The 22508-nt window shown below is 43.7% G+C and overlaps 2 protein-coding genes across 2 annotated transcripts; one reads left to right on the top strand and one right to left on the bottom strand.

Annotated features, from left to right (window-relative positions):
- Positions 1–90: 90 nt before the first annotated feature.
- lipf (lipase, gastric) lies at positions 91–10358 on the bottom strand. Its single transcript, XM_083994425.1, has 11 exons — positions 10247–10358; positions 9066–9191; positions 6665–6776; positions 5607–5805; positions 5061–5170; positions 4783–4919; positions 3018–3164; positions 2820–2891; positions 2091–2159; positions 1550–1660; positions 91–757 (listed from the first exon to the last, which is right to left on the bottom strand). The coding sequence occupies exons 2-11, from the start codon at positions 9186–9188 to the stop codon at positions 635–637; spliced, it is 1203 nt and encodes a 400-aa protein (XP_083850551.1). The 5' UTR covers positions 9189–9191; positions 10247–10358; the 3' UTR covers positions 91–634.
- Positions 10359–11265: 907 nt separating this feature from the next.
- Positions 11266–22096, top strand: rnls (renalase, FAD-dependent amine oxidase). The gene is made up of 7 exons (XM_083994437.1): positions 11266–11520; positions 12067–12172; positions 12820–12962; positions 14266–14415; positions 19078–19251; positions 19442–19617; positions 21909–22096. Exons 1-7 carry the CDS (start codon positions 11403–11405, stop codon positions 22059–22061), a joined length of 1020 nt encoding a protein of 339 aa, XP_083850563.1. The 5' UTR covers positions 11266–11402; the 3' UTR covers positions 22062–22096.
- The last annotated feature ends 412 nt before the right edge of the window (positions 22097–22508 follow it).

Here is a 22508-nt window from a genome sequence, read left to right as displayed (position 1 = left end):
CTCCTCCTCCTCCTCCTCCTCTTCTCTCCTCCTCCTCCTCCTCCTCCTCTCTAGCTGCTCGTCAATAAACCGCTTCACTCTGCTTATTGATCCGTTATTGATTTTCACTTTATTAAAAACAGATTAGAAACGATCGGTTACATGTTAAAGGTTCATGGTTAAAATCAGGTGGCGGCGAGCAGCATTAGGCCCCGCCCACCAGCGCTCAGCTCACATACGATCAGGTGGCGGCGAGCAGCATTAGGCCCCGCCCACCAGCGCTCAGCTCACATACGATTGGACGCTGAAGTTCCTATTAAAAAATGAATAATTGTGTCTAATAATAATACTGATCAGTAATCAATGTTATTGATCCAAACATGAGCCGTTAACGTGTAAACATGAGAAACCAGCGGAAACCGGTTCAGTTCACAGTACAGGAAACACACACACACACACACACACACACACACACACGCACACACACACACACACACACACACACACCGCTACATGTCAGTCGAGTGTACAGTCACATGATAGGCTGGGCTGTGACGTCATATACAGGAAGTGGCATTGCCTAGCGATGAGGTCATACAGGAAGTGGCGTTGCCTAGCGATGAGGCGTCGTTGCCTAGCGATGGGGCGTCGTTGCCTAGCGATGCTCCTGCAGCAGCTTGAGGATGGAGGGGAACATCTGGTCCGGAGCGTCCAGCCCCCAGATGAAGTCCAGATGTTCCCAGTGTTCGATGTGCTGGTGGAAAACCAGCTGAGGCACCTGCAGAGAGGGGACCATGATGTCATCAACTACATCATCAACTACATCATCATCATCATCATCATCATCATCATCATCATCATCATCATCAACTACATCATCATCATCATCATCAACTACATCATCAACTACATCACCATCATCATCATCATCACCATCAGATTCTCTGCTGCGTCGAGTATTTCAACTACTTTCAGGTCAGTTTTTGTAGTTTAACTTCTCACTTTACCAACTACAATTTTGTCCAATAACATGAAATATATTTTATAAAGAAAGACCTAAATAATAAACATTTTATTTGACCGTTACTGTGTTCCAGAACTCTCTTTGAAAAAAAGGCTGAATCACAGTAGATGGACATACGAAGAGTTCATTTGCAAAAGCAGATAACTTTTAATTATTAATTACACCAGGTGACATCAGTCAAACCAAAGTTGAGTGGCTTTGACCAAGGAGATGAGACGTACAAAAACAGATGTAACTCAAAAAAATAAAGCTTTATTGAAAACAACACTACGTAAAGAATAATTAAAAAGCATCAGCTCAATTTCTTCAAAACGGCATCTTCATATTTTAAAGAAGGCCAACATTTCTATATTAGAAATGCTTTAAAATGCTTTTTCAAAAATACACTTTTGGGGATACTGAATTCTAGGTCTTCATTTAATGTTGCATAATTATTACAATTAAAATAAATAGAATGAATAAAGACAGGTGTGTAATGTGTTAGTTTGACAGTTCTAGTTGACTTAGTGCCAGGCAGCATCGGCCTGGCTGCAGCGTCGCTCTGACCTGAGTGAGCAGCAGCGCTACGTCTTTGGGGTCGGCCAGCGTGTCCTGACCCCCGGAGAACAGCGCCGTGGGAACCTTCATGTCCTGCACGCGGTACTGAGGCGGCGTCGACTGATGATGTCACAGTGATGATGTCACACAGAGAGAGAGAGAGAGACAGGAAGTCAGAGGAAACAGAAGCTGTGCATTTCACAATAAAAGCCTCCTGTGTGTCAGGGAGGTCTGTAGCAGTGGAAGTCGAACAAACCTGTATTCCTAAATGACTTGATCAAAAAACACTTTCACATGAAACTTTCTGTCCCGTTCACGCCGCTCCACTGGCAGAGCGCCGTGTTTCCATGACGACAGAGCGGAGAGAAACACGTGCTACGTCATGTTTACGTCATGAGCTCTAACTTTAACGTGGCGTTCACCAGAGACGCAGAATGTACAACCACGCAACGTTTATCTGGTACCGACGGATTCTTTGCGTCTTGGCATCGACTTGGTACCGAAGTATCGGTTGTCATGACAACCAGAGTGTCAGGTGTCAGTGTCTCACCTGGTTGTAGTGCTTCATGTTTCCTGTTGGTCCAAAGTCAAACGCCATCAGTTTCCCTCCATGAACGGCCTGAAACAGCAGAGCACATGTCAACGTAGTCACGTAGTAGAACATTTGAGCAGTGAAATAGACCGACACTTAGTAATTATATGAGGTTTAGAACTCCAGATTAAAATACCTCTGAATTTAATACTGAACTGCCCTAATGTTGTACGAGAACATTTACGATATATGATTAGCTTGTCTGGTTGGGTGTGAGTGAATAGTGGAAAATTTTGCAACAAAAAAGTCATTGAAAACAACAGGAAAAGATGCAGCATTTGTAGAGCAATTAAACATAAAAATACATATTTGATAAGTGTTAATTTCAGAAATGGAAATGGAAATTTTAAGTTGCTTAAACAAAAGAGTAGTTGGTGCTAGGTAACACGAGGCAGTGGCAAGTCTAACACATTTCTTTTGTAACAACAATAAATTGTGAAGAGATGTTGACTATATTCTGGCCCATGGTTGCAGTAGGATAAATAAGCTATAATACAGTGTTAATAAACAAGATCTATTATAAAAGATGAAATTCTACAGATAACACCATAAGATTTAGTTATTTTCTTGTACACCAAGTCAATATGGTTTTTCCATGAAAGGGCTTCATCAACTATGACACCTAGGAATTTGGTTACGATACTTGTTTAATTTCATTATTGTTAATAAATAATTTAGCTTAGTTACCTGGGCCCAGTGGACCATGTTCTGGACCGAGGTCCCGGCAGGACAGTGTGTGGTGTAGACCGGGGTCCGAGTCTGAAAACAAAACAAACGAGTCACAGTCACATCACCGTGGCAACACCAATCAATATGTTGATCAATATGTTAATGAGTATGTTAATCAATATGTTAATGAGTATGTTAATGAGCAGGCGTGTGGACCATGTTGAGGTTCTTCTCGTCGAAGCCACACAGGACGAAGAAGAGGTTTCCACACAGCTCGCTGAGCAGCTTCTTCCCACACACGTGTTCAGCAAACCACTGGATCATGTGACTCTGAGGCAGGAAGTCCCTACGCCCAAATAAGTCCTGTAGGGGAGGGGCATCAATACTCATCAATATGTCATCAATACTCATCAATACTGATCAATATCCATCAATATGTCATCAATATCCATCAATAATCATCAATACTCATCAATACTCATCGATATGTCATCAATATGTCATCAATACTCATCGATATGTCATCAATATGTCATCAATACTCATCAATATGTCATCAATACTAATCAATATGTCATCAATACTCATCAATATCCATCAATAAATCATCAATATGTCATCAATACTCAGTTAGCATCTGGTTAGCAAACAGTTAGCATCTGTTTAGTAGACAGTTAGCAGCTAGTTAGCAGACAGTTAGCATCGGGTTAGCAGACAGTTAGCAGCTAGTTAGCAGACAGTTAACGGCTAGTTAGCAGACAGTTAGCAGCTGGTTAGCAGACAGTTAGCAGCTGGTTAGCAGACAGTTAGCAGCTGGTTAGCAGACAGTTAGCAGCTGGTTAGCGGCTGGTTAACAGACAGTTAGCAGCTGGTTAGCAGCTGGTTAGCAGACAGTTAGCATCTGGTTAGCAGCTGGTTAGCGGACAGTTAGTGTCTGGTTAGCAGACAGTTAACGGCTAGTTAGCAGACAGTTAGCATCTGGTTAGCAGACAGTTAGCAGCTGGTTAGCGGACAGTTAGCCGCTGGTTAGCGGCTGGTTAGCGGACAGTTAACGGCTGGTTAGCAGACAGTTAGCATCTGGTTAGCAGACAGTTAGCAGCTGGTTAGCAGACAGTTAGGAGCTGGTTAGCGGACAGTTAGCCGCTGGTTAGCGGCTGGTTAGCGGACAGTTAGTATCTGGTTAGCAGACAGTTAGCATCTGTTTAGTAGACAGTTAGCAGCTAGTTAGCAGACAGTTAGCATCTGGTTAGCAGACAGTTAGCAGCTAGTTAGCAGACAGTTAACGGCTAGTTAGCAGACAGTTAGCATCTGGTTAGCAGACAGTTAGCAGCTGGTTAGCAGACAGTTAGCGGCTGGTTAACAGACAGTTAGCAGCTGGTTAGCAGCTGGTTAGCAGACAGTTAGCATCTGGTTAGCAGCTGGTTAGCGGACAGTTAGTGTCTGGTTAGCAGACAGTTAACGGCTAGTTAGCAGACAGTTAGCATCTGGTTAGCAGACAGTTAGCAGCTGGTTAGCGGCTGGTTAGCGGACAGTTAGCCGCTGGTTAGCAGACAGTTAACGGCTGGTTAGCAGACAGTTAGCATCTGGTTAGCAGACAGTTAGCAGCTGGTTAGCAGACAGTTAGGAGCTGGTTAGCGGACAGTTAGCCGCTGGTTAGCAGCTGGTTAGCGGCTGGTTAGCGGACAGTTAGTGTCTGGTCAGCAGACAGTTAACGGCTGGTTAGCAGACAGTTAGCAGACAGTTAGCAGCTGGTTAGCAGCTGGTTACTGGACAGTCAGCAGCTGGTTAGCGGCTGGTTAACAGACAGTTAGCAGCTGGTCAACAGCTGGTTAACAGACAGTTAGCAGCTAGTTAGCGGCTGGTAACGGACAGTTAGCGGCTAGTTAGCGGCTAGTTAACAGACTGTTAGCGGCTAGTTAGCGGCTAGTTAACAGACTGTTAGCGGCTAGTTAGCAGCTAGTTAGCGGCGGCGGCGACTCACCCAGACCAGGAAGTCCGGCAGCACCGACAGCTTGGTCATGGGGCTGCTGGTGAACGCTACCGTGGCAACAGGAGCCAAACCGAAGAACAGCTTGATCTTACTGGCCAGTTCAGGCAGCGCCGAGAACGCTATGAATGCTGGGAAACGACACAGACGGTTAGCTCAGCTGCAGTGTGTGAGTGTGTGTGTCTGTGTGTGTTAGTGTGTGTGTGTGTGTGTGTGTTGGTGTGTGTGTGTGTGTTAGTGTGTGTGTTAGTGTGTGTCTATGTGTGTGTTACCGATGGTTGTCCCCTGTGAGTGTCCGATGTAGAAGATCTGTTCCTGTCCCGTCACCTTCAGGATGTGGTTCACCACCGCAGGAAGATCCTTCAGCGCCATCTCGTCATAGCTGTGATGTCACACAGAGACACGTGATGTCACACAGAGACACGTGATTTTTTCATTTTATTTGGTAAATACTTTATTCATAAGCAAAAATGTGCAACCTCCAAACCAACCTTTTCTCATTTTTTAATTGAATTCAACTCCCTCTATAAAGCGCTAGGTGGCGCAACATGTCAACACGTAAATTCAAAACATAAACATGATTTGCAGTCTGCAAACAGATTTTTAATGCGAATACTCTGGCTGTACTATTGTTGTTGGTGAGTTCATCATGTTATATGAACATTATTCCTGAGTCTCTGTGACGTATTAGGAGGATTTTACAGCCAGTTGCTTTAGATTTCTTACATACTGTACCTTTAAATTAAGAGGAAAAAGAAAAAAAGAAAAGAAAAGAGAGACCGGTGATGTCACTGAGAGAGCTGTGATGTCATCAGTACCTGAAGCTCCAGAACTGGTCCTGGTCCGGCTGCAGGTGCTGGTGTTTCCTGGACCAGGTGTTGCCGCGGCTGTTTCCCAGCCACACGTCGTAGCCGGCGTCGGCCAGGACGTATCCCAGACTCCCGTTGGGCGGGTTGGTGATCCAGTTGCTGCCGGCCGCCAGCAGGCCGTGCTGCAGCAGCACCGCCGGCCGCGGACCTGAGGACCAGAACCAGAGACACGGAGAGACCTGAGACCTGGTCCAGACTCAGCTGGTCAGACCACAACCAGAACCAGATATCACATAGACGCTGGTTCTCAAACTCTATTACATCAACGACCCAAAACTGACCCAAATTAGACCACAGACCCCCATTGGACAACATGTTGAAGCAAACACCAGAAATACACAAACAATCAATGTACGTTTAAATTAGGCGCCGTACATTATAGAGACATTTCTGGAAAAAAAGTGGTAAAATTTCTCCAAAAAAGTTGAAACATTTCTAAAAAAAAAAAGTGGTAAAATTTCTAAAGTAAAAAGTTGTTTTTTTTTAATGAGAAAAAAATTGTAAAATTTCTCAAAGAATTCTAGAAAAAGTGGTAAGATTTGGCAAAAAAAATTAGAAAAAATGTGGTAAAATGTAAAAAAAACAAAAAAAGTGGTAAAATTTCTCAAAAGATTATAGAAAAATGTGGCAAAATTGCTCTGTCTCAAAAAAAAAAGGGGGCAAACAATAATACAAAAAGGGGTAACATTTCTCCAAAAAAAATTCTAGGAAAAGTGGTAAAAAAAAAAAATAAATAAATAAAAAAAGTCAAACAATAATTTAAAAAATTCTAGTAAAAAGTGGTAAAATGTCAATAAAAAGTAGTGGACCCCTTGAACCCTGTCAACCCCCCCACTCTGAGAACCACTGACATTTACTTTAGTTAGATAGTTTAGTTGTACTGGCTATACTGAAGTATTTATACTGAGTAGGCTATCACATATATATATATATACATATACATATATATATAGCAGTATACTGAGTATATATATATATATATATATGTATAGCGAGCAGCGTCTGACCTGCAGTGGGTTTGATTCCCTGTGGGATCCGGTTCACCGTCAGGATGTACCCGTCCTCCGTCAGGACCTCGTGCTCCTCGGCGCCGTAGCCCCAACGCCGGATGATCTCCGACTGACAGAGACACAACAACACAACAACACAATGATCTCCGACTGACAACGACACAACAACACAACAACACAATGATCTCTGACTGACGGGAACAACACAACACACCTTTAAAGGACAATTCCGGGTAAATTCAGCTCAGGCTGTATGTTCCTATCATTTTAGGTCTAACAGAAGGAATCTGAATGTTTTCAGTTTAATTCTCCTGTTTTGCGGTAGTTATGGTCTGTCCCCGCGTCGCCACGGCAGCGATGAATGGGAGCGGATTGAAGTTCTGCTGCTTAGGCTGTTTCCATCCCTCAAAGCCACAGACAGCGTCAGATGACGACTCAAACATGCAGCCAGAAGTTTATTTACTTCAAGCAAGTCCAGAGTTGATGTGTTCACTGCAAAAACTCAACATCTTTCCAAGAATATTTGTCTTATTTCTTGTCCAAATGTCTCATTTCTAGTCAAAACTAATCTCTCTCCATTTAAAATAAGACTCATCACCTAAAAATGAACTTGTTTTTAGAAAAATCTTCAGATTCCTTTTTTTAGACCTAAAATGTTAGGAACATACAGCCTCGAGTTGAATTTGCCCGGATTTGTCCTTTAACACACATCTGAACACAAATAGCAGAACCTTATTGTGAAAGGGAACTTCCTGTTGCACTCAGCTCCATGTGAGGGTGAGTCAGTGATTGGAGGAGCAGAGGTCAGAGTGAGCAGAGGCCACCGCCACGCCTCAGCTTTTATTTTGAAAAGCTCGGACTGAGATACTCAGGGATCAATGACCTGGTGTGTTCACTGAACAAACAGAGCGTGGGACTTTACGGCGCTGTCAGCGGGTTCACGCTGCTCAGGTAAACACGACCTCTGACCTCTGACCTCTGACCCCCGTCACATGGTCACATGGTCACATGGTCAGCTGACAGGAAGTGACATCATACAGAGAGAGCATGACACATAGATTAGAGCTTGACAAAAATAACTAAATGAAATAATAAATAAATCAAATAAAAAGACAATGTATCCGGATGCCTCAGGATTATTATGATAAAAACAACAGTAGAGGTTTTATCTAGTAATATTATGGACTATAATCTTCTCCATAAGACTGGATGTCTTCAAAGCTTCTTGTTTTTAAATATTTTACAGACATAAAGTCATAAAAAGATAAAGTTTCATTTGGCGTCGCCTGGAGAAATCTGGCTTTGTGTATGTGGAATTTACCCAACAGACACAGCAATTTTATTATGTTATTAACTCAACATTTAAGAAGAAGACCAAACTTTCAGTAATAGTGATCAGAGATTCCCAAATCAATAAAGACATTTGAGTCAAAGATTAGTAGAATAGGAACGTCCATAAAACACATGAGAGAACAGGACTCGGCCTCTTTTTTACAGAAGGAGCATGAAGGCAACACATCAGGTCTAAATCTGTTAATCAATTCATTACAGAGATAATATCTATAAGACTTTAATATGTATTTCTTTAACTTTATTGGGGACAAAAAAATGTCTTAAACTGAGTCCAGACGTTGTTACTGATGCCAGGAAACATCTCTCTCCAACGATGAAATGAGTTTGGATTCTAAGAACTATAAACTATAAACTATATAACGACTATAATAAACTCTAAGCAGAAGTAAGAAGTAAGAAGGGATGTGAGATGAGCATCGTCACTTGAAGGAGGAAGTCTCTCTGGACTCACAATGAGAATCCTTCCTATTTATTTATGCAAAGGTATAAAAAAGACATTAATGAACTCTGCTCATTCTGATTCTCAACATCTTCTCTGCTCATGTCCTCATCAAAATCTAACTACTTTCATCTGTCAACATTTTGACAACAACTTTGCTTTGGACTATCAAAATGTATCGTCTGGTTTCTTTTCAGTCTCGGCTTCTCAATTAAACCAATATTATATAATTAATTTGATATTATTTTTAGCCAAAGCTCATATTCACAACCGCAGATTTACTAATCAAATACTTTGCACTCACCGTTTCAAAAACAAAATCAAACAATACTGTACATCAATACATATACAATACATCGACCTAATGAGTCAATCTGAAGATAAGAAAACCATAAAGACCATAATACTATTCTCTCTGTTTCCACGCTTATGAATACACCTGTGTTTGTCTAACGTGAGATCTACCTATCCTTTATCTTCTCCTGCTTTTCATGATGCTATATAACTCAACTTACTGACATTATTCCACTTTTACCTGTAACCCGTAGCAACCGCCTCCTCCTTCATCCCCACAATGTAGCTACTTCCTGATTCACAATGACTCACAATGTTCATGTGCACTTCAGGGTCCAGGCTCTGCCGTAGGTCACCGGAGCGTCGGTGGACGTCGGTCGGTCCGGACTGGACGAGTCCAGAGAGGACGAACACACACACCGCTACACACAGCATCGTCTGTGGACACACACACACACAGGGACACACACACACACACACACACACACACACACACACACACACACACACTGCAGTCATGATGTGTTCAAGGTAAATTAAAAAATGTTCTTCAAAAGTTTCTTTATTTATAAACTTAATGAAGCTGAAGATCATGAGACTGAAGAATCAAAGAGGACGTTGTGTTCAATGACCCTTTAGTTAAGTTAAATAACTGTTGTGTTCAGGGACCCCAGTGGTGGACAGTAATGGAGTAAATTTACTTGAGTAGCCTACTGTACATATCCAGAGGATTTGTACTTTACTTGAGTATTAGATTTCTTTGGTACTTATTACTCTACTTGAATACATTTCCAAGACAAATATTAGTACTTTTACTGGAGTTAATTAGTAGGAAGGCTGAAAAGTACTGGTTACTTTCAGGTCTTTTTCTAAAATCCTATTGGACACAAGCTGTGTTTGTCAGAGAAGGAAACCCTGACCCCTAAAAGCAGCACATCAGTGCAGCTGAGCAGCAAAGAGTTCATTCTCACTAACAAGAGTTAAAAGCTCCTTACATTCATTTACAAACTATTAGAGTCATTCATTGACGTGGACAATAAGACATTTACTCTGACTCTGACTTTGACTTAAAGTAACTTTAAAAGCAAGTACTTTTTTACTCTTACTGCAGTAACATGTGGACTGAGCTACTTTTACTTGTAACGGAGTAAAGTTTGACCAGTAGTATTTGTACTCTTACTCAACTACTGGGGTGGAGTACTCTGTCCATCTCTGGATGACCCTTTAGTTTAATAACTGTTAGTTTAATAACTGTTGTGTTGTGTTTCTATGGTTTCTACCTGTTTCTCTCATAGTTTCACATTACAACAGTTTTCTGGTTGTTTTTTCCAGATGTAAACAGAGTAAAGTGTTTAAAAAGAGGCGGGAACGTGACGTGTCTCAGTTTAACGTTAATTAAACCGTTACAGTTAGTTAGATAAACCGTTAATAACAGTTAATAACAGTTAATAACACGTTAATAACTGGTTAATAGTTGAAGAGGAGAGACTCACCTGTCCTCGCGCTCCGCTGCTCTTCTGTCTTGTGTTTCTCTCTGAAGAACCGGAAGTCGCTGCTGCTGTGACGTCACCGTCAGATGGTTAACCCCCTGTCTGCCGGATCAATAACCTGATTAATCAGAGTTAATCAGAGTTAATCAGAGTTAATCAGAGTTAATCAATCTCAGGTCGGAAACAGAGATCAGCTGATTCAGGTCAAAACAGTGACGTAACTAATAGATAATGATGAGGATGATCAAAGGTTTGTTTGATTATTGATTATCTTCCTCCCTCTAAAGTTTCCCTGAAGAATCCTTCAGAATAAAAGCCCAGGCTGTGACAGCAGAGGAACAGAAACCATGGGATGTATTAATAGATCCATGACTGAAACCTGAACTGAAAGTGGAGAAAAGTTCAACAGCATAAAAATATGATCAATATTGATCAATATCTGTTGCTAAGAGAACGTTTACAGATGTTTCTCTGAATAAACTATGAAACTAACACACAACATAATAATATGAGTTCATACACAACACACAACTTGTTTTATTTTTAGGCAAATTTCATATCCACAAAAAGAAATGAACTGACAGCAAAACCAAATTCTACACTTTTTTTGAAGGAACTTTATCAAAACAGCACCGACATCAATGGACTAGAAATGCCAAAGGCTTTAAAAACAAACTTCATTTTGGAAAATGTTGTATTTAATTAATATGATTTTCTTTACATCGATGCATTTTTTTTTATACATGATACTTCTATACTCTTTGTATAGTTATACTTTTATATTCGTTTCTTCCCCTGGCTCAACAGTATTGTTATGTAGATATAATTGTTAATAAAGTTTTAAAAAATAAATAAATAAAATAAGAAGGCTTCACAATAGACATTTATTTTGAAGGTTGCAGCCGGATGTGCCGTGTCTGTCTCCGTTACCTTGACGACGCTCTGACTCCGGGATAGTTTTAGTTGTCCGACCTGTTGAGGCCGTTTTATAACCGGGGGGGCGGGGTTAAAGGGTTAAAGGGTTAATGCTGCTGCTCCAGCTGCAGCTGCAGAGTCAACAGGGGAGCCTGTCTCTGTCCGGGGTTACCAGGGTTACCGGGGTTACCAGGGTTACCAGCTCGGTTACCAGGGTTACTAGCTCGGCTCGGCTCGGTTCGACATGTCCCGGGTTCTGATCGTGGGCGCGGGGCTGACGGGCAGCGTGTGCGCGTGGCTGCTGCGGACTCACCTGCAGGACAAAGTGCACGTGGTGGTGTGGGACAAGGCGCGAGGAGCAGGTGAGTAGTTACGTCACAGCAGGGCAGTTGCTGGGAGTTCTGCCCCTCCACCGTGTTCATCTGGTTCTTCAGTGTTGTTGATGGTGTAACAAGTCACAGTGTTGTTATGTAAATGATGTGTTATAAATTGTCTATTCTATTACACAATGAACCCCTCAACAGATAGGTAGTGGCTATTTTATTGTATTTAACAATCAAGCACTGATTAAAAAAAAAAACAAAGTGTCCTGGCTCAAGAAGTCTACAGGTCAATATGGAGCATTTAACTCAGATATATATATATATATATATATAAACCAATCAGAAGTCAGTGTAACCTGTAGCCTGTTCTAAATAGTCTTTGAACATTTAACTTTTTTGTATTTGTTTTTCCTTACTTCTTCTTCCTTCCTTTTTGACCCAATCTGTTCCCTCCCTCCATCTATCTTTCCTTTCTTTTTCCCTTCCTTCTTTCCTCCCATCGTTTCCTTTGTCCTTCCTTCCTTCCTTCCTTCCTTGAGCATCAAATAAAGTTATGTTTGAACCCCCCCCCCTCTCCCCCTCCAGGTGGGAGGATGTCCACCTCGCGCCCCCCCTCCCCCTCCTCCCACTTCGCTGACCTCGGGGCTCAGTACGTCACGGCAACGCCGGCCTACGCCCAGTCTCACCACAGGTAGGACAGGGCTTTTATTGTGAAGGGCTGACTCTGTGTGTGTGTGTGTGGCCTCAGGGCTTTTATTGTGAAGGGCTGACTCTGTGTGTGTGTGTGGCCTCAGGGCTTTTATTGTGAAGGGCTGACTCTGCGTGTGTGGCCTCAGGGCTTTTATTGTGAAGGGCTGACTGTCTATGGATCTTCTCATTCATCCAGCTCATGGTCTTTTCTGGGCAGAGTCGTAGGCAACTGGACTTGTGTTTGTCAGGGAAGACGTTTCTCCTCTGACCTGACTGTTGTTCCCCAGGTGTCACAGGACTCTAAAGGAAACTCCAACACTGGTCCAGTGAAACCAGGTTCTCTGGTGACCGCTCCCACAGAGGTTAAACACCTGGTTTCACTCCACTGTCTCAGTCCAGCTGGTTGGACCAGTGAGACTTGTTGAGTAGGAACTGATGAAGCCTCTTGGATCAGAGGAGAAACGTCTTCACAGACTAATACAAGTCCAGTCGCCTACGACTCAATCTGCCCAGAAAGAATAACAAAAAACTCTGACTGTGTGTGTGTGGGCTCAGGACTCTTATTGTGAAGGTCTGTGTCTATCAGGGCTCTTATTGTGAAGGTCTGTCTCTATCAGGGCTCTTATTGTGAAGGTCTCTCTCTGATAGGTTCTACTCTGAGCTGCGGTCCTCGGGGCTGCTGCAGCCTCTGATTGGTCGAGTGGAGGGGCTGAAGGAGCCAGACGGAGTAGAGAACTACATCACCCCCCAGGGCATGAGCAGCCTGGTCCGCCACTTCCTGTCTACCTCAGGTACCGTCTCACCTGTCTCACCTGTCTACCTCAGGTGCCGTCTCAGCGCTGCTCTTCTGTCCAATACACACAGGAAGCTTCACTTTACATTCAGACTAACTAATGCTACTGATACAGCTGTTAGATTTCATCACTGAGACCAACATTTATCTCCTAGAAATAATTTAACCAGCCGGTGGTAAACCTCTAAAAACCTGCGGGTAAGTTAATTAGTGATGGTTTTCTCCCCCGGGATGACGACGGAGGTTGGCCGGCCGAGCAGCTCTGCAGACCGGCTGCTGCCTCTGTGATTTCAATTTTGAGTGAACTATCCCTTTAATGAAGGTAGAGATGAAACATGAGGTAGATATCCTGTTAGCTGTTAGCTTTCCTCCTCTGTGTCCTCTGGTCAGAGCGTCGCCCCTAGCAACGGGCCGTTTTACCTAGCAACGGTCTGTTTTACCTAGCAACGGTCTGTTTCACCTAGCAACGGTCTGTTTCACCTAGCAACGGGCTGCAGGAATTCTTCTCCTGTTGTTGTAGTTCCCGTCTTGACCAGTAGATAGAGGCGTTCTGCTGTTTCTCCACTGACTCTACGTACTAACCCTTTAGGAGGCGTTCTGCTGTTTCTCCACTGCTATGAGCACTTTGCACTTTGCACTTTGTCTACCTCATACATGTTGTTGTCTAAGTGTTGTCCATTGTCTAACTGTGTCTGTTTATGCCTCATCGTTGTATAGTAGCTTGTATTCTGTGTATTTTTTCATCTTTTATGTTATGTGTAGGGACTAAAGATGGAAATTAGCTGGGAGCTAAATCTGGTGCAACCATCTTTTCATTGTTTTCTGCAAATGATTAATGTAATTGCACATTGTCCCTTATTAAACTAGGGTTAACTAAACTACGTATTAACCCTTTAGCCCTCGTGCACTCCGGGCCGTTTTGGGCCTTCTAGGTTTTATTTTCTGTAGGCCTATAACTACGGCTGTGTTGATGCACATTCATTCAGATTTGGTCAGGTTGTGTATTCTGGGCTGTTCTTTCATTTTCCAAGAGTTTTTGTTTTGTTTAAGTGTTTTATACCATACAACTTTATTTATAAAGCACTTTACAAACGCAGTGGACCAAAGTGCTGTAGGCTTTAATGTCGTTAATGTTACATCACCGTGATCGGTCTGTGTGTGTGTGTGTGTGTGTGTGTGTGTGTGTGTGTGTGTGTGAGTGTGTGTGTGTGTGTGTGTGTGTGTGTGTGTGTGTGTGTGTGTGTGTGTGTGTGTGTGTGTGTGTGTGTGTGTGTGTGTGTGTGTGTGTGTGTGCGCTTCAGGAGCTGAGTTGTTCTTCGGGCGTCATGTGACCGGGCTGCTTCGCCGCGGTGCATCATGGGAAGTCCAGAGGAAGGACGGGGACAGCGAGACGTTCGACGCCGTCGTCCTGACGATGCCGGTTCCTCAGATACTGATGCTGCAGGGGGACGGTGAGACACACACACACACACTGAGACACACACACACACACACTGAGACACACACACACACACTGAGACACACACACACACACACACACACACACACACACACACACACACACACACATAGTGCTGGTCCTCTGACACCGAGACTCAGACACTATGTGCTGTAGCTCATGAAGCTCAGTATGGAACCTCTGTGGTTTGGTCACGTGACTTGTGACCAATGAACCACTTGGATGTATATATACAGCGGGGAAAATAAGTATTGAACACGTCAACATTTGTCTCAGAAAATATATTTCTAATTGAGCTATTGACATGAAATTTTCACCAGATGTCGGCATCAACCCAAGTAATGCACACATACAAAGAAATCCGAACATTAATGTCCATAAATTAAGTTATGTGTAATAAAGTGAAATGACACAGGGAATAAGTATTGAACACATGAAGAAAAGGAGGGGCAAAAAGGTATGGAAAGCCAAGAAAACAGCTGGAGTTTGTCAGTATTACAATAAGTAATGCACTCAACCATCATGGCCTCCATGCACACACACCATGCAAGACATGGCGGTTGAGTGTGTTACTTATTGTTTTCTCTGAAACAACTGTACCTGCTGATCCCAGGTCTTTCTGAAGCTCTCCACCAGTGTCCTGGACTGTTAGGGAACCCTTCTGATTATTGTTTTGACTCTTCTGTCTGAAATCTTTGGCTGCGTAGGTCTTTAGACAGCTCTTAGACAGCTCTTTGCCATTGCCCACCATGCAATACTTATTGTCTGACACCTTGGTGGTGAGAAACCTTTTTAAAAGGCATCAATCAGGACTAAACCAGCAGATATTACTTTGCACTGATAGGAGACAGGATTACATTCTAAATACTGACAAACTCCAGCTGCTTTCTTGGCTTTCCATACCTTTATGTCCCTCCTTTTCTTCATGTGTTCAATACTTATTCCCTGTGTCATTTCACTTTATTACACATAGCTTAATTTATGGACATTAATGTTCGGATTTCTTTGTATGTGTGCATTACTTGGGTTGATGCCGACATCTGGTGAAAATTTCATGTCAATAGCTCTATTAGAAATATGTTTTCTGAGACAAATGTTGACGCGTTCAATACTTATTTTCCCCGCTGTATATATATATAAACTTTATTTCAGACACAGGTCCATATCACAATCAAACAATATAAATAATACAAAAAGAAAAAAGAAAGTACAAAAATACATTTCATAGAATACAGCCTATTGCACCAATGCACCGTAGCCTAGAAGTGAGTCGGTAGCAGCTGTTCAGTGGGCTGACTAATAGTCCAGGCAATATAGCGTTTTACAACAGACTAATTGTCACAGAATGTTTTTCACCATCCATCATTTCTATGAGGTGTCTAGAACAACATACTAAAAGTCCTAAGAAATCCTAGTTGTCAGCTCCATAGACTTTATACAGAAATAAAATAATAAAAAATATACAGTAAATAATGAGGCAAATTAAACATATTTCCCCAACTAGGATTCATTAGGACTTTTAGTATGTAGTTCTACACACCTCAAAGAAATGATGTAAGGTGAAAAACATTCTGTGACAATTAGTTCTATTTTTGGGTCCAAAATGAGCTAAATTGCCTGGACTATAGAGCCTCAGTTATGTGATTCTCTGATTTGTCGAGGCGACACATGAAACTAAACATCAGCTGTCTTAAAGCCTCACAGGTTGGCACTCTAACACCTGACTGGCACTACGCCACCGAGGGACACAGAGCAGGAACCTCATTGCATCGTTGTCTGCTACCTGGAGCCTCTGCAGCTCTTCTGCTTCTAGTCGGACCACATAGGGAGGTTATAGAGGTGTTACTCTGTTACTTCACAGAGTCACAACACATAGAAAACTTCCTGCTAAGCATGTTGGCTTGAGCGTAGATTTTACATCTCTGTCGATGACGTATGAACCACTTCACTGATTCAGTCATTCATTCATCACCGTCAGTGTTGTGGTTGTGTCGGCTCTTATCTCTGTGAGAGCTGAGCTGAGCCTTGGCAGCACATAGAAGCTGAGGCAGCAGAGATGTGGTTGTACAGTGCAGCATTCAGGACTTCTATAACTTTACTAAACCATGATATGTGGAGCAGAGGAAAACTATTTATCTAAGTGTTGTAACACACATACTTTTAAAGATTGAAGCGTCAACGACCGTATGAGCTCAAGAAATATTTAACACGTCCCATACGTGAAGCCAGCGTGAAGAGTGGTGCACAGTGATAACATCCAGCTGCCACACTGAATCCCACGCTGAACTAGCCTTCCTTCTTTTCTATTTTGGAATGAGATCACATCTACATCTGCACCATTTCACATCGTTTAAGCCATAAACTGTTAATAGACTTGTTCCAGAGGAGAATGTGATTCACAGCAGAGGTTAATATATCAGGCTCAGTAGCCTATAAGGAAAGCCTGTCACAATCAGATAATGCCAAATGAGAAACAGAGTAACTTCATGTTTATTTAATATTTTAATATTTTATTGTGTGAGCTTGAACCCATACAACCATGTAACGTTAGTGGAACAGAGTGAGCACGGCCAATCACATCTCAGACAATCAATGAACCAATGAATGAAACGTCTCAACTGCACTTCATCTGATTCAACACTAGAGGTCAGTGAAGCATCGACAAACCTCGATGGCCATCACTACACACACACACACACTCACTCACACTCACACACTCACACACAGCTGCAGTGGCGTGGAGTCACCACTGGGGGGCGGAGCTTCACATCAGCTGCTGTGATGTCACAGTTATTGATCATTAGTCTCACTGATGAAGGAACTTTGAGGCTTTTATTTTGATAGGCTGATGACTACTTCCTCCTCCTGCAGACACACACACACACACTCTGACACACACACACACACACACACTGAGACACACACACATACACACTCTGACACACACACACACACACACACACACACACTCTGAGACACACACACACACACACACTCTGAGACACACACACACACACACACACACACACACACACACACACACACACTGAGACACACACACACACACACACACACACACTGAGACACACACACACACACACACACACACACACTCTGAGACACACACACACACACACACTCTGAGACACACACACACACACACACACACACACACACACACACACACACTGAGACACACACACACACACACACACACACTGAGACACACACACACACACACACACTGAGACACACACACACACACACTGAGACACACACACACACACACACACACACACACACAGATGGTAAATCATGTTCTTGTTTCTGATTGGACGATGATTCACATTCACTTTACTGGAAGCTGCAGAACATTCTGGTGTGTGTGTGTGTGTCTCAGTGTGTGTGTGTGTGTGTGTGTGTGTGTGTGCTGCAGACAAAGGCTCCTCCATGTGTTCGTTGTCTCTGTAGATGATGATGTCACCTCCAGCTCCTCTGATTGGCTGAGAGGAGCCAGCGCCCATTTCCTCTTCTGCTGACACACACACACACACACACACACACACACACACACACACACACACACACACACACACACACACACACACACACACACACACACACACACACACACACACACTCAGGTTATTTTTAACTTCACATGGTCTGAATGTGAAGGAGTCTGAAGCATCATCAGCTGCAGCCTGAAGGAGAGGAACTGAACCTTTAAACACTCGCTGCTTTACATGACCCATGTTTTACAAGAAGGTTATGGGGTTAAAGGGACATTTACATTGTTTACAACCTGGACCTTACATGTAGACTAACTGTGCGTTCACACCAAAAGCTTCTAAAGCGTCAAAGACTCTTTAGGATGAGCTTCAGACCAGACAGCTTCCAAAACAGCAAATATTATCAGCAGCTGGTCGCTGGTCACGTGACCGACATCAACGTTCCATCGTCATTGGGCAGAAGGATGTTTCTATTCTGACTGGTTGCTGCCGAACTGCGTTATAGCTAATTACCCTAAAGTTAACCAAGACTCAACTTCTGGTCTGGTGAAGCTCAGTGTCGCCGGCTCTTATTGAAAATGAATCGACTTCCGGCGTTTTGGTGTGAACGCACAGTAAACTCCGATCATTTCCTCCCCCAGATAACTCTGGTGTCATTAAAGTGGTTGTGATGAAATGAGCTCCAGCCGAGAGGCGCGTATATCCGTATAATGGAGTCTACAGGGCAGCAGAATGCAGCCTCTAAATAACACATTATCTGCAGAGAAACTCCTTCATTTCACCAATATTTAGTTCTGATAGGCTAGTGCTATTCCCCTCTGAGTCCGGGGTTAGCTGTTATCAACATCCGGGGTCTGTAGGTTGACCTGCTGACCTCTGACCTGGATGATGGAATAGCACTAGCCTATCACAACTAAATCTTGGTGAAATGAAGGAGTTTCTCTGCAGATAATGTGTTATTTAGAGGCTGCATTCTGCTGCCCTGTAGACTCCATTATACGGATATACGCGCCTCTCGGCTGGAGCTCATTTCATCACAACCACTTGGAATGACACCAGAGTTATCTGGGGGAGGAGATGATCGGAGTTTAGGGTAGAAATAAGAATCTAACCCTCCCCCTCCTCCCCTCCTCCCCCCTCAGTCCTGTCGGCCAATCAGAGAGCGGTGTTGCAGCCGGTGGTCTACTCGTCTCGCTTCGCCCTGGCGCTCTTCTTCCCTCCAGACTCCGTCCTCTCCTTCTCCTGGGCCGCTAAATACGTCACCGACAACGATGTCATCCGCTACGTCGCCGTGGACAACCGCAAACGCAACGCAGGTATGTCCCACCTGTCTGTCTCACCGTCTCTTCTGTCTCCATCCATCCATAGCTACGGATGGAAAGTAGCTAATAAGCTAAATCCGCTACAAGACGTCTCTTCTCATGTTGAGACTAATGTTATTTTGTACATCGTCCCTGATACAAATAAACTTATTAAACTAAACTCTGTCTCTGTCTCTCCGGTCAGACTCGCCCGGCCTCGGTCCGTCCCTCGTCGTCCACACCAGCGTCCCCTTCGGGCTGCAGCACCTGGAGCGAGACAAAGAGGACGTGCAGCCAATCATCTTGGAGGAGCTGCACAAGCTCCTCCCCGATCTGCCTCAGCCAACCAGCATCAAGTGTCAGAAGTGGAGGTTCTCTCAGGTGAGTGGACACAACGACACTTTAGCTTTTTTATTGTTTTGCATTATTTATTACAGCTCTTGTAGTTTATTTATTCATTATTCTCATTTTAAAGGGATACACCAACATTTTTTCGTGTATTGCCTCACTCCCGAGTCCATGACCAGCAGATAGACACCATCGTTTCCACTGTGCGTGCAGTAACAAGGGAGATAGAGCCGTATCGCCGTAATTAGCTTAGCTCAAACACTGGAAGTGTATAGGTAGTGTTAGCCTGCCTCCACCTAAAGTCGCTAATTAGCTTAGCTCAAACGCTGGAAGTGTATGGGTAGTGTTAGCCTGCCTCCACCTAAAGTCGCTAATTAGCTTAGCTCAAACGCTGGAAGTGTATGGGTAGTGTTAGCCTGCCTCCACTTAAAGTCGCTAATTAGCTTAGCTCAAACGCTGGAAGTGTATAGGTAGTGTTAGCCTGCCTCCACCTAAAGTCGCTAATTAGCTTAGCTCAAACGCTGGAAGTGTATAGGTAGTGTTAGCCTGCCTCCACCTAAAGTCGCTAATTAGCTTAGCTCAAACGCTGGAAGTGTATAGGTAGTGTTAGCCTGCCTCCACCTAAAGTCGCTAATTAGCTTAGCTCAAACGCTGGAAGTGTATGGGTAGTGTTAGCCTGCCTCCACCTAAAGTCGCTAATTAGCTTAGCTCAAACGCTGGAAGTGTATGGGTAGTGTTAGCCTGCCTCCACTTAAAGTCGCTAATTAGCTTAGCTCAAACGCTGGAAGTGTATAGGTAGTGTTAGCCTGCCTCCACCTAAAGTCGCTAATTAGCTTAGCTCAAACGCTGGAAGTGTATAGGTAGTGTTAGCCTGCCTCCACCTAAAGTCGCTAATTAGCTTAGCTCAAACGCTGGAAGTGTATAGGTAGTGTTAGCCTGCCTCCACCTAAAGTCGCTAATTAGCTTAGCTCAAACGCTGGAAGTGTATAGGTAGTGTTAGCCTGCCTCCACTTAAAGTCGCTAATTAGCTTAGCTCAAACGCTGGAAGTGTATAGGTAGTGTTAGCCTGCCTCCACCTAAAGTCGCTAATTAGCTTAGCTCAAACGCTGGAAGTGTATAGGTAGTGTTAGCCTGCCTCCACCTAAAGTCGCTAATTAGCTTAGCTCAAACGCTGGAAGTGTATAGGTAGTGTTAGCCTGCCTCCACCTGAAGTCGCTAATTAGCTTAGCTCAAACACTGGAAGTGTATTGGTAGTGTTAGCCTGCCTCCACCTAAAGTCGCTAATTAGCTTAGCTCAATCACTTGAAGTGTATGGGTAGTGTTAGCCTGCCTCCACCTAAAGTCGCTAATTAGCTTAGCTCAATCACTGGAAGTGTATGGGTAGTGTTAGCCTGCCTCCACCTAAAGTCGCTAATTAGCTTAGCTCAATCACTGGAAGTGTATGGGTAGTGTTAGCCTGCCTCCACCTAAAGTCGCTAATTAGCTTTTTTTTTTTTTTTTTTTTTTTTTATGTCGCTAATTAGCTTAGCTCAAACACTGGAAGTGTATAGGTAGTGTTAGCCTGCCTCCACCTAAAGTCGCTAATTAGCTTAGCTCAAACACTGGAAGTGTATGGGTAGTGTTAGCCTGCCTCCACCTAAAGTCGCTAATTAGCTTAGCTCAAACACTGGAAGTGTATAGGTAGTGTTAGCCTGCCTCCACCTAAAGTCGCTAATTAGCTTAGCTCAAACACTGGAAGTGTATGGGTAGTGTTAGCCTGCCTCCACCTAAAGTCGCTAATTAGCTTAGCTCAAACACTGGAAGTGTATAGGTAGTGTTAGCCTGCCTCCACCTAAAGTCGCTAATTAGCTTAGCTCAAACACTGGAAGTGTATGGGTAGTGTTAGCCTGCCTCCTACCCGAGCTGAAATCAGCAGTCAGAAGCTGGTTTCATTTTAGCTCTAAACTCTGTAAATATTTCACTTTATCCACAGTTCAAACATGTTTAGGAGAGAAAGTAGCCGTTTAGATCAGCAGTGTGTCGTTAATTTGTCTAAATACCAGCTGTTTACTATTTTGTTCGGACGAATTCGGCGCTACTCAAGCTAGCCGTTGTAACCAACGCACTTCCAGTTACTTTCACAAAATAAAACACCCGTTGCCCTTTACATACAGAAAACCATGACGATAGAATTTGTGCTCCTCCCCCTCTGACCTGTAGCCCCGCCCCCTCTTACCTGTAGCCCCGCCCCCTCTGACCTGTAGCCCCGCCCCCTCTGACCTGTAGCTCCGCCCCCTCTGACATGTAGCCCCGCCCCCTCTGACCTGTAGCTCCGCCCCCTCCAGGTGCTGACGGCGGTGGCCGACTGTCCCGGTCACATGACCGTGGTCGACCGCCCGCCGCTCGTCTGCGGCGGCGACGCCTTCGTTCACTCCAACTTCGACGGCTGCGTGGAGTCGGCGCTCAGCGTGTTCACGGCCCTGAAGGCGGCGCTGTGATGTCACCGACCCGACAGGAAGTGATGTCACCGACCCGACAGACTGAAATATTTAACTGTTTTGTCTTAATAAACACGTTTCTGTCTCCACACGTAGTAATCTGATTACTCTGACATAGTAATCTGATTACTCTGATCTAACGGTCCCAGGCGTCTTCTATCTGTCTGTCGCCATGGTTACAGGACGCTGAAGAAGAGAAACTGAATCATTGCCTTAATCCGACTGTAACTGGACTGATGGATGTAAACGTGTTGGTCGACTAATATCAGAGTTTTCCAGCTCCGATCAGAACTCCCAGATAGAGACTGGATTCTACTGAGTCTTTCCGTCCTCTTTACACTTCAGTCTGAGTTTAACTGGACCACACATCTACACATTACATCACTGATTCATTTAGTCAACTCTCACATTCTGAGGCCGGAAGGTAAAACACCCAGATAAATGTTA

The sequence above is a fragment of the Trachurus trachurus genome (assembly GCF_905171665.1).
Source record: "Trachurus trachurus genome assembly, chromosome: 19".
NCBI classification, from domain to species: domain Eukaryota; kingdom Metazoa; phylum Chordata; class Actinopteri; order Carangiformes; family Carangidae; genus Trachurus; species Trachurus trachurus.
This window is presented reverse-complemented; position numbering and strand designations above follow the sequence as displayed.